This window comes from Phoenix dactylifera, chromosome 14 (genome assembly GCF_051530095.1).
Source record: "Phoenix dactylifera cultivar Ajwa chromosome 14, Ajwa_hap1_PhDact_Kaust_v1.1, whole genome shotgun sequence".
Lineage (NCBI taxonomy): Eukaryota > Viridiplantae > Streptophyta > Magnoliopsida > Arecales > Arecaceae > Phoenix > Phoenix dactylifera.
The window spans coordinates 23,362,464-23,374,360 of NC_143203.1; the positions used below are offsets into that span (position 1 = coordinate 23,362,464).

An 11,897-nucleotide genomic window follows, 5' to 3' on the forward strand; every position below is an offset into this window, starting at 1 on the left:
TTATTTCATATCCTTAGATCATATGTTTTCATTCCACTCTCAACATATCCCTGGCAGTCCTCAATCTGAATACACTGAAAGGCGCATTCCCTCTGTTTTCATTCTTTTAGTTTACTTTCTTGTCGGCTACTTTATGTCCTCTTAATTTTTAGCTAATCTCTTAATATAAAGCTTTACTTTATATTAAATTTATGGATCCAATCTGTCTATAGATAGGCGCCTGCTGTGGCAGCAATTAATTAACCTCTGCCTTAGCATACAAAGACCATGGCTTGTAGCGGGTGATTTTCATACTATCAGAACCGTCGGTAAAAAAAATGAAAGGTAGAGTTTTTTTTAACAGGAGCCCAACCTTTTAAACAAATTTCATGATTGTCTGTAGAATGCAAACCTAATTGATCTTCGTTCCTCGCGGCGCAGACTCTCTTGGAGCAATCAATCTGGTGGGGCCAGACACATTGTCGGCAGACTAGATCGAGCCTTAGTTAATCCTGAGTGGATCTAAAAGCTGAATGCTTCCGGTGCTGATTAACCTTATAACATTACCCAATTATTTACAGTTCTCACAACATAACATTACTAGCTAGTCTTAAACATTTAACAGAGACTGCATATTAGTGCCTGTCAAGTTTGTTGGGAAGATTTCCGCTTGTTTGAAAAAGGGAAGATGTCAATCCCTTCTAGAGGGAAAACGACCAAAGCTAGACTTCTTGCTCTTTTTTTTAAAAAAAAACAAATCTCTTTTTTTGACCCCTTTTTTTCTAACTAGTTTCTTGTTTCCACTTGGTCTTGGTATTTGTGGGATCTTTGGCTTCCTTTCTTTGTATTTCTTTTTGAGAAAATAATCTCAAGGAATGTTGGTAGCTTCTCCTTTCTTTATCTCAACAAAAGATAAGGTAAAGAAAAGATTACTCTTTCAAGACCAGCTTTTTAAGGAGAAAAACTTTATGCCGAACATTTTATTCTTTTCATGTGCTTTGAGACAACCCGTCATCTTGTTAGTCTAAAACTGCTTTTTGCCTTTTCTTTTTGAGAAGATAGTCTAAAACTACTTTCATCCATGTCGAGACCGGATATAGTATTCTCTTCTATTTTATTTATGGTTGCTTTCTTAGCCCCCTCTTCATTAAAATAAAGTAAAAACAACTGCTTTGTACACGAGAAATTATATCATACACCATGTAGCGGTGCACCACACGAATCCCAGAGGCTTGTTTCCTGTGGGCTCCGTTTATCAAATACTCATCTCAATGAACGAGTATCTAAGATTGGCGTGGTGCACCGCTACGTGGTGCTTGCGATGTAGGATATAATTTCTCTTTGCACATAGATTGGATTCAGCTTGTTAGGAAAGAACTGATCGGGAAAACCTTTATCCATGCTGCATGAATCAAACCTAGTAATCCATCAAATCAAGTTGGCGTGGGTCTGAAAGTGGACTAAGTTTTGTGCCTAAATCTGCATATAGTTCACTAACCCTTTCCATGAGACATGAAATGCAGCAACCATAGAATGGAAACTTTCTATGCTGGTTAGAAAGTTATATTCGAAATGTCATGAAGGCCACTAAAAGGGTGTGATCCATCTATCCGCCTTCACAGTTGCCCATCCAAGTGGTAGGAAGCGAGAAGATAGATTTAACAAGTAAAAGGATGCTTTTCTTGGCCCTTACAAAATAGAATGTTAACCCTAAAACAGTAGAGGAAGCACAGTATATCTCTAATAATCCGAAAACAAATTTTACTTGATCAACTGCAGATTAAGTGAAACTTCAAAATCGCATGTATTTATGAATTCAATCATAGAAGAAGGGTTCAGACCTTTACAAAACTAAGTTAATTATTTTAATCAAAAAAATAAAATAATAAAACAAAAAATTAATTGTTCAAGTCCAATCTTATTATGAAATTTAAGATTTTACTTTGCGCACATACACCTACATGTAAGTTTAATTGCACTGCCGGGACTGATCATGAGAGCATATACAACAATAAAATAAGCTTCACAGCCTGTCTCATGATACAGAATCCTTCAACGAATGATTGCTAATTTTATGTGAAGACATGATCAAACTTTAGCCATATTTTTATATTTGTAATTATATAATAGTATATTTTCTTGTAAGCGAATCTTATTTCTAGTATAATTTTGTACCGGTTTTAATGGATCATACCTTCTATAAGCTTCTAAAACGTTGTTTAACAAATGGTTGGCCTTTTTCGACGTATTGGTAAATTTTTTTTGAGAAAACTAAATGCATCAAAAAGTAAAAGAGTTTTTCAATCCAGTTTGTCTTTAATTTTGGTGTTGTTCTACGGACAATAGTCTCAGTGATTAAACTACTTTTCACCCTTCAAGTTGCTTTGGAATAGCTGGTTGGAATGGAGGGAGAGTAGTATCACACCTCCATTCTTACAGGGAGATGAGAAAATAGAGAAAAAAAAAATCTAGTGGCTACTCTTTTCTTAACTTGTGAAAACAAAGATAAGAGAAAGTAAATTTAAAAATTTGAATCTAGGCCGTAAATATTTCAACTTTTTCTATAAAAAATATTTAACAATCATGTCAAAATGGTTTGGTCAACAATTAATATTTAACATATTGCAATGGAATATCTGTGCAAAAATCGGAAGAACAAGGATGTATGTGTAAATAATAATTTTTCACAGAATAATTATGTACTTAATCATATTTTGAAGAGTATCGAATAAAAAATATTAAAAAGATAAAAAAATAAATCAAACCAACTAAATTTGGTGTCTTTTTTCTGAACTCAAAAAATAGCGACTATATATTAACAACTATATATATATATAAGCAGAAAAATGACAAATAACCCTCTCAGACTCTCAAAGGGCGGCCTCCCTGAACCAAACGGGACGGCCGAAAGACTCCCCAACTTCTTTAGCCAAAAAAAAAAAAAAAGACTCCCCAAGTTGTTCCCATTGTCTAAAAGATCTGTTTCTAGTGTCCCTCTCCAGCATTTATCTAAAAGCATTACTCAAAAAAGTAAGAAAAACCAAAAAATCCTGCACCTAAAAAGTTTTTTATTTTTTATACTTTTTGGCTAAATCAGATGAATCAAACGAGTCTAGTACAGATATATCTGAAAAAATCGAAAGATAACAAATTATGAAGCGCTTTACATAACTATTTTTTTTCAACATATAAGGTACCTCGAGAGTGATTGACCATATAAGTGGTTATGCATGCAGTTCATAGTTCTGTTGGCCTTTTTAAAAATATGCTTGGTCTAGAACACCATAGTGCCATTAACTATGATTTGGATATTTTGAAGCAGGAGTGTCACATATCTATGTTTTTAATATTTTTTTTGGATCCAAACTGATTATCATAGTCGAATTACCTTTTAATATAACTGCTCTAGCTCGGAATATGTACCAAATACTGTTCCGGCCCGACTCATGCCGCTCTTTGCACAATCTTAGAAGTCGAGATGTCTAAAATTTTTCAGCTACCAAGCAACAATTATTTTGGAGTCTAAATTGCTGACCATGAAGTTGGCATCTTTTCTGCTGCCACCATCTACTACGCATGCGTTGAAAGCCTCCTCTTCTCTGTCTCATTCTAAGATTCACCTCACCTTACAATTCCATGCCGCGCCACCGAGTACCGGAATCCCCCGGTATGATGTACCGCCGTCCTTTGCACGCCACCCCGTGGACCTTTATCCTTTTTAAAATTCCAAACAGTACGATCCATTGGGGAAAGTCTTCTCCAAAAACGAGGGCAAGGCAGGCCGCGGGACAGAAACCCTAACTCTCGCCCCCCCCCTCCCCCACCCTCTCATTCACCACCTCGATTTCTGCGTTTGAATTCCGCGTCGACCAAACCTTCGCCTTTCCCCTCTTGTTCCCCTAATCCTCGCGTTTCCAGGCTCCAGTTTGACCTATTGACTATTGTTGTCCATCTGACGTTGCTGCGGGGCCGCGGCTTTCCTTTTCTACCTGCCGCGCCTTGGATCTGGGCTATAGTGCGGTGAATTGGTTGCTTTGATTGGGAAGTTTGAGTTTTGAAGGGGGTTCGGGTGCGGTGAATGGAGCTTCGGAAGTGATTTTGGTTTGGGAGCTGGAAATGAGGGTGGAGATCAATGGGTTGTGGATGTGCTGAATCTGGAGTTGAGAGAATTAGTGAATTGCGGGTATAAGAGGTCGGTTTTGGTTCAAAATCGTCTCTTTTCCTCCATTTTTGTGGATTCAGAGAAGATCTTGAGATGCTTCTTTCTTTGTTTTGATGGCGATATTTTCTATGTTTTTTTCTTATTTTTTTTAACGATAATCGGATGCATTTGTTTGTAACTTTTCTGCTAGGATCGTTCGAAATAGCATATAAAATGTTTTTAGGGAGCCTTTGCGAATACAAATGCACATACTTGTCATGGTTTCTGGGCTTTTGTGGGTTTTGCTTTTCTTGTTTTGTCTTTTATATGTTTTTCGGCTTTGTGACAACCTCGAAATGTGGTTATGGGATTCCACGCTAATGTGTCTCCTTTGTTTTCTTTTCCTTATTTTATTTTTTCTATGGTGACTTTGTATGCAAATGTATAGAAGGCGAAAAGCTCCCTTTTGTAGTTTAATGGAAGTAACATCCTATGAAAGTGGTGGGTTAATGCATAGTTTTTCGTGCAAAAGCACTTTGTTTGATTTGAATGATTTGTAATCTGGTGTACTTATATTGAAGTTAATTAGGAGGGTTGTGTAATTGGAGTTATGATGCTTTCATATTCTTGCTCCATAAAAAGTTCAATATGATCTTTTTGTTCTTGGTGTTTCAGTAGATGCATTTGAAAGTAGTGTTATTGTGATTTTAATTGATCCGGTTTGCCAAATTTGTGATTGAAGATAGTGAAATTCTGTTATTGCCATAAAGCTGTCAGTAATAAATCTAATGTTCAATCCAATTCCCTAACAGTTTTCCTGCTTTTAAATGTTAGATAACAAATGGGAAGAGGGGAAAAACCTATCCACTTTTCATTTACTCCATTATATTGTTGTAAAAAAATGAAGGATAATCGACTCCTTCGGGCATTGGTTTGACAATCAGATTTTCTTTGATGTTTTTATGCTTTTCCCCTTCCTGGATCATCTTCTAAATGCATTATCATGTACTAAATTGCAGTCTTCTCACGATGTACCATGCAAAGAAATTTTCAACTGTTTCCATGGTCCCACATAAGGCCCAAGGCACCGAGCAGCTTGTTAATGCTGGAGTTATGGGTGGATCGAATGTAAGCAATCCAACTAATTCTGGAGGAAGTGGGAAACAACGACTAAGGTGGACTGCAGATCTTCATGACCGCTTCGTTGATGCAATCACACAGCTCGGTGGACCAGATAGTGGGTATTTTCTATTAGTGACAGTGGTTTATAGCTTAAGTGGTAGCTTTACAGTGGATATTTGAGAGATTTTCACAATTCAATGCACTGCTGTGAGATACATCTACTGTAATATTGTTTGCTAATATGTGATCACGTATTTACACTGTTAAAATAAAGTTTTGTAGCTGTAACCTTATCATCATGAAAGAGAAAAATGTGTAATTGGATAGGCTGGAGCAAGCTAGTCACACTTATAATTGTGGACATTTGAGTTGGCAGGATTCGGCATATTGATGGTAAAACTTAGAATGGAATATAAGCTTTCTTTGTTTATCGGTTAAGTGTAAGATGCAAATGCTCACGGCTATTCTAAAGCACCTCCGTAGCCTTTCTGCAATTCTTCCATTCCTCTGTCCAAATTAATTTCCATTCTGTTATCATGGTAATGAATGTTGTTCGTCCAAATCTAGTGCATAGGTCAGAAGTCTCTAAAACATGTGACTTTATGTACATAGGCATTTGAGGCCTTGTTGATCACATTCCAACATTTAGGTTTGCATGTTTCAGCCCCTATCAGAGGCATAAAGTCTTCTCTTTACTGTGTGGCTTATAATTGCACCCCTTTATTCATAACAGGATCTGATGAAGTGTTTGGCATGTAAAAATACCAAAAATTTCTAGAGCAAGAAGGGTCTTCATGATCAGCTGGTTAACATGATGTGTGATTAGAACTTAGCCTACTTTGTGGAACTAAACACAGGTAGCATAGGTAATTGATGTTGCACCAAAAGGGGGCTTGTTTTCTTTACAGCTTACAGAATTACTAATCTGTTTTGCTGGACAGATAGATGTAATATATGATCTACATGGGTATGAGCCAAGTTGCATGATGTCTTAATAAGCAGATGCTGTTTCTTTCGTTACAATTGGTCAGTTCCTACTTAAGCATGTCATGTTAGGTCTTCTTAGGATTTATGATTTATTAATAGTGGTGTAGTCTTCTGACTAAGTAATTTAAATTGTACCTCTATTTTTTTCTCTTTTCTTCTTCTTCTTCTTTTAAAATGAGAGATTAAAGGTCCTGTTAGTTTGTTTGATTTGATCTCTATTCAAAGAGCAAGTTGCTGTGTTTCATAGACAGTCTAATGGATTGAATAGTACAAGATAAATGGATTTCTATTCAAAGAGCAAGTTGTCTGGTTCTTGTCAGCAAATTTTTATGTAATTCTTCATTTTTCTTCCCTTTATAGATTTCTTCTAATATCTAAGGGGCCATCACTTATTGCACTTTGTCCTCCATCCTGTGCCATAGCAACAATTCACTGTCTCCTTTTGTCAAGGCATATTAATATTGACTATATATTCTTTAAGGTGCATTTCTTGAGTCCGAGAATGTAAATTGATGGTTCTCTAGGGGTTATTTGTCAGCTTCAAGATGGTGAAAAGATTGGGTGGCAATCAGGTGATGGTTCTCTAGGGGATATTTTTTTTGCTTTCAATAATCTTAGGGATTTGTTTAATTGATGCCATTTAAAAAAGAAGGTGAGATTTTTTTTGCTTCTACTTTCTTCAAGTTGGTGTTACACGAGGCTTTGCTATTTTGCCAAATGGTGATGCAAGCACTTTTACCAGCATTTTAGTTGTCAGATTTTCCCACCTATAGATATGGTTTATTGTTTCTGAACTTAGTTATCAACTATATTTGGCTGCATTCTAGCATTAAAATTTTGAAGAACAGATGAACTGTTTGTTGCCACTCTTGATATTATTAAACTAAGTAATGTTGCACGAGCATGGATGTTTGTTGGTCAGTTTTTGGCAATCTAAGTTATTTAGATTCGAACATGGTTGCATCATGAAGGGATGGTGAATAAAGGTAGACAAGAAAGAAAAACTGCTGTACTGAACTTTTATTATCTTGCATCACCTTTTGGTTTATTACAAGAAGCAAGTCCTCTGTAGGATTTAAGCTAATTTTGATCTACTCTCTCTCTCTCTTTCTCTCTCTCTCAATGGTCGCAAAAGGTGGCCTATGAGTGAAAAAGAGCCCGAATCAGGGTATTGACAGTGTTTCAAAGTCCTACACTTTTTGGTTGTTTTGGTGTTTTATGTCATTTTACAAAAATTTCTGTTTAGATGTTGGTTGCCTTTTTTAGAAGTAGGTTTTACCTTCATTTTTTTTACTTTTTCAAATTTATAGAAGGAAAGATAACTATTTCTGTTCATGAGTAGCTTATCTAAGAATTAAATCTGCAAGTTTATCCATGTTGGCTGCTCGGTACATGCATCTATTAGCTCTTTTCTGCCTGTAAGTTTATGGTAATTTAAAGTTTTGATATTGACTGGATAAGTATCATATTAGAAAAAATTCTGATTTCAATGATCTTTGTGCAATAATGTTGTAGTTGTGTGATGAACAAATGGTGGGCACCTTCTGTTGCTAAGTTTGTTTTGGTTTTCTGGCCACATTCTTCCATTAGGATTTAAAACTATAGTTTCATATATGTGTTGAAGATCCCAAATCAATCTCTTACACTTACTTTGTAGCAATAAAGGTGCTTGTGGTTTAGAAAATCGGTGGTTCAGTATCATTGAGCTGTAAAATGACTTAAGCAATGCATCAGGTGACATTTATTGCATATGGTGCATTATTTTTATGCTTTGTTAATTAGCTTTACAAAAACATCTTGCTGAAGTCATGACTTTGAATGGGAGGTTGCTCATTAAATGTCATTTCTGGTAGTAGTTCTGGGGTACATGGATCTTCTTGGTAATCCAAATTGCCTTAGGTCATTGTAATCATATATTCTCTTCTGCACTGACACTTTTTTATTTGCTTTTAGTATATAAAATTATAAACATCTTAAGATTTATATTATTGATGACTTGAGATATGAATGCTGAATAGAAATTACCTGAGCTTCTGCTAAGTTCACCATCTCTGGTGTAAGAATTGCATTCTGTCTCATCGCCCTTTCTCTTCTTCTGATTTGTTTACCTTCTTGTGCTGATTTTAAGCCCATCTATTGTGTAGATCAAACATTTTGTTTTTGTTAATAAATTTAAGGCCTTGCCGATTTTCCTGAATTTAAGACAATTCTCTCATATTTTATTCTGATTATGGTTTAGGAGCAACACCTAAAGGGGTTCTACGAGTAATGGGTGTACCAGGAATTACAATTTATCATGTCAAAAGCCACTTACAGGTATGGGCCGTTGCTTTTAATTGAGATAGGTTGATGCCTTTCAGAAGAGCTGAAAATTACCGATTCCTTTGTTGTGTTCTTGTAGAAGTACCGCCTTGCAAAATATCTACCAGAATCTCCGGCCGATGGTTAGGTCTATTCTCTTATATTTGATATATGCTTCTCTTGGCAGATTCTTAGTTCAAATCTCTTCCTTGAAAACTATTTGAATTGAAACTGTTTTTGCTTGAAGAATAAAAACATCAAATGTGTGCTAAAGAACATGTTGGTTGTAGGTTCAAAAGATGAAAAGAAGGATTCTGCTGATACCCTCTCTAGCATGGATTCTGCATCGTAAGTAACCTTTTCGATTGATGATGGGCAGATTTTTTTTTCATACAAGTTTAGGTATGTTATTTGTGGCCTCCCAAATTGTCAAGCATAATTGGGCTTTCCTTGAAATCTATGAGATAATGCACTTTTAGGATAAAATTTAAAAAGGCGGGTAGGGCCAAATCTTGATTAATGGGAATCCTTCCTGCTTTGTTGTCATCGACCTGTTATGATGAGCGGTTCAGCAGGAACTGTTTGTTCTTATTACTACTGCTTGAGCAGGTGAAGTCCTTTGGAGATGAAGCCAGCATAGAGACTGCACCTACCTCCTGATACTAACAGTTGAACTTGAAACTTAGTCCATAGTTGGTATTAGGGGTTTATTGTTGTGGATTTGTCTTTGTGTTGGTAGTCTACCTACTGCTTGCCTCTTGTATATTATGGATGTAATCTGTAAATTTATATGACCGATTTGTTGGAGCATGTAACCTTGGTAACATTCGATGGTCCATTTCATCTTCCAGAGGAATACAGATCAACGAAGCTTTGAAAATGCAAATGGAGGTTCAGAAGCGGCTCCACGAACAGCTTGAGGTTTGTGAATCTACCAATTCTAGCTGTTGCTCATTTATCTTGATTGGCTTTCGGTTTTCCTTGGCTCAAAATGCAACATTTGGTTAGGTTCATAATCAGGTTCGACTTGATTGTCATTGCCAGCGGAAATTGCATGACAGATGCTTATACATGCAAATCTAAGTAATTTTTATTTAATATCTGTTGCCCTCTTATATTCATTCTATACCTTTCATCCCTGCATTGCCACTGTGAAGTCTTTTAGGTCCCCATGGTCTTGTAGAGCCTCCGAGATCTCAATTCACTTATGTTGGCTTGGTACTTTGTGGCACTTCAAGACGAGCTCACCATCGTAATGTTTGACTTCCACGTCAAGTTTATCTGTACATTTTCAATCATTTTAGGTCCAAAGACAGTTACAGCTGAGAATTGAAGCTCAGGGGAGGTACCTAGAGAAAATCATCGACGAGCAGCAGAAGCTAAGTGGTGCACTTAAAGCCCCTGGGGAAGAACAAAACCCCTCGCCGTCTCCATCAGCTTCGCAGGACTGCCTTGGTGACCCTTCTTCTCCACTCAAGAAACAAAGGATTGCTGATCAGTCACCAGACCCAACCCATGAAATGCCTCCACCAGAGTCCAAGCCTCATTTCATTGGTCAGTAAGATCAGGAATTGTATGAAAGTAATGTTGCTTGTTTTTCTTTTGACTTGGGGTCAGAATTTAAAGAGGGTGGAAATAATTGTGAGCAGCAGGAACAGCAGTTTGTGGGGGCTACTGCTGACAAAAGTTGAAATGGTGGTCCAAAGCAAAGAGCTCTCGATCAGTCTCTGGACCTGCCCCCATTATATTGCTTCATCCGCACTGGAATGTGTAATCTTTCGTGATTGATGTGCTGTTCATGCTTGCATTGTACAATTCATGCACTCTCGGCCATTTGTAATTATATCCAGTATCTAGTATAAGTACCTGTTCACTATATATATATATATATATATATATATATATATATATATATATATATATATATATATATATTTATATATCCCTCATACTGATATGGTAATAGTATTTGTAATGGAGGCTAAGATTAGATGCCAATTGTGCACTCCCATGTGAAGGTAGTAGTAAGAAGTTTATGGTCAGGCTAGTTTCTATGGGTTCATTGGAGCTGGTGCGGTAGCTTCGTTGTGCACGCGTTCAGCATGTTGATCGGTGAAACCAGCAGTATTCCTTCTTCTAGTTGGTCATCCATGGGGATGAGGATAGGAAGAGCAGAGCATTAAGGCTTCGTTTGGTTGTTTTCCAGTGAAATGAAAATTTGAAAGAAGAAATCAAAGAGCAAATTTAGAGTCAATTTATTTCAAAAGAACCCTACTGGTGGATTGGGATAACTCAACCATAATCCAAGTCCTAATTCCTATTGACACTCCAACCCCTAGGGATTTTAATAATCTTTCCCTTCGTTTCCTCTCCACCGAAACGAAGTCTGAATCGCTTTTATAATTTTCATGCAGGAATCATCACTCGGAGCCAACCAATTTTATGGCGAGCCAATAATTTTGGGCTTATCTGCAGCACTTTAACCACTCTGCTCTTTCCAACTGCATTACTTTAACTACTCTGCACATCTTCAAGCAAAAGCCTGAATGGCTTTTATAATTTTCATGCAGGAATCATCACTTGGAGACAAACAATTTTATGGTAGAGCCAATAATTTTGGGCTTATCTGCAGCACTTTAATCGCTCTGCTCTTTCCAACTGCATCACTTTAACTAACTCTGCACATCTTCAAGCAAAAGCCTGAATGGCTTTTATAATTTTCATGCAGGAAGCATCATTTTCAGTCAACCAGTTTTAAGTTGAGCCCAGAATTTTGGGCTTATCTGCATCACTGTAACTACTTTGCAGATCTTCAAACAAAGCCTGAATGGCTTTTATAATTTTCACGCAGGAAGCATCATTGGCAGTCAACCAATTTTATGGTGAGCCAATAAATTTGGGTTTATCTGCATCACTTAACAACTCTGCTCTTTCCAACTGCATCACTTTAACTACTCTGCACATCTTCAAACAAAGCTTGAATGGCTTTTATAATTTTCAAGCTGGAAGCATCATTTTAGTCAAACAATTTTATGGTGAGCCAATAATTTTGGGCTCATCTGCACTACTTTAACAACTTTGCTCTTTCCAACTGCACCACTTCAACAGTTCTGCACATCTTTTGCCTTTTTGCCAGAAAAAGATGGTGGTGCAGGAGAAAGTTTCAAAAGCAATTCCACTCTGGGGTTGGTGGGGGTTCACATGACTTTGCATGACAAGCTACAGGAAATGATAAACTTTAAACAGATTTATATATCCTAACCCAAATCCAATCTAATAAGAAAAGCCCCCTGAATTCATTTATGACAAACATCAAGCAGATTTGGTACAAATCTTTATAGATCTTCCAGAAACCATGTAAACTACG

The 11,897-nt window shown here is 36.8% G+C and overlaps 1 protein-coding gene across 2 annotated transcripts; it reads left to right on the plus strand.

Annotated features, from left to right (window-relative positions):
• Nucleotides 1–3,508: 3,508 nt before the first annotated feature.
• Nucleotides 3,509–10,392, plus strand: LOC103705023 (myb family transcription factor PHL7-like). Of its 2 annotated transcripts, none has more exons than XM_008788598.6 (7): nucleotides 3,509–4,171; nucleotides 5,140–5,357; nucleotides 8,469–8,545; nucleotides 8,631–8,673; nucleotides 8,821–8,878; nucleotides 9,382–9,451; nucleotides 9,835–10,392. In XM_008788598.6, exons 2-7 carry the CDS (start codon nucleotides 5,150–5,152, stop codon nucleotides 10,090–10,092), a joined length of 714 nt encoding a protein of 237 aa, XP_008786820.4. In that variant the 5' UTR covers nucleotides 3,509–4,171; nucleotides 5,140–5,149; the 3' UTR covers nucleotides 10,093–10,392. The 2 variants fall into 2 exon arrangements, with proteins under 2 accessions (XP_008786820.4, XP_088566583.2); XM_088710457.2 differs by having other exon boundaries at nucleotides 3,722–4,171; nucleotides 5,140–5,361.
• The last annotated feature ends 1,505 nt before the right edge of the window (nucleotides 10,393–11,897 follow it).

Bases quoted from the DNA above. Each gene is read 5' to 3' on its own strand.
- LOC103705023 (XM_008788598.6), top strand. From the start codon at position 5,150: ATGTACCATGCAAAGAAATTTTCAACTGTTTCCATGGTCCCACATAAG. The intron at 5,358-8,468 runs GTGGGTATTTTC...ATTATGGTTTAG, and splicing joins ACAGCTCGGTGGACCAGATA to GAGCAACACCTAAAGGGGTT. The intron at 8,674-8,820 runs GTTAGGTCTATT...TGTTGGTTGTAG, and splicing joins ACCAGAATCTCCGGCCGATG to GTTCAAAAGATGAAAAGAAG.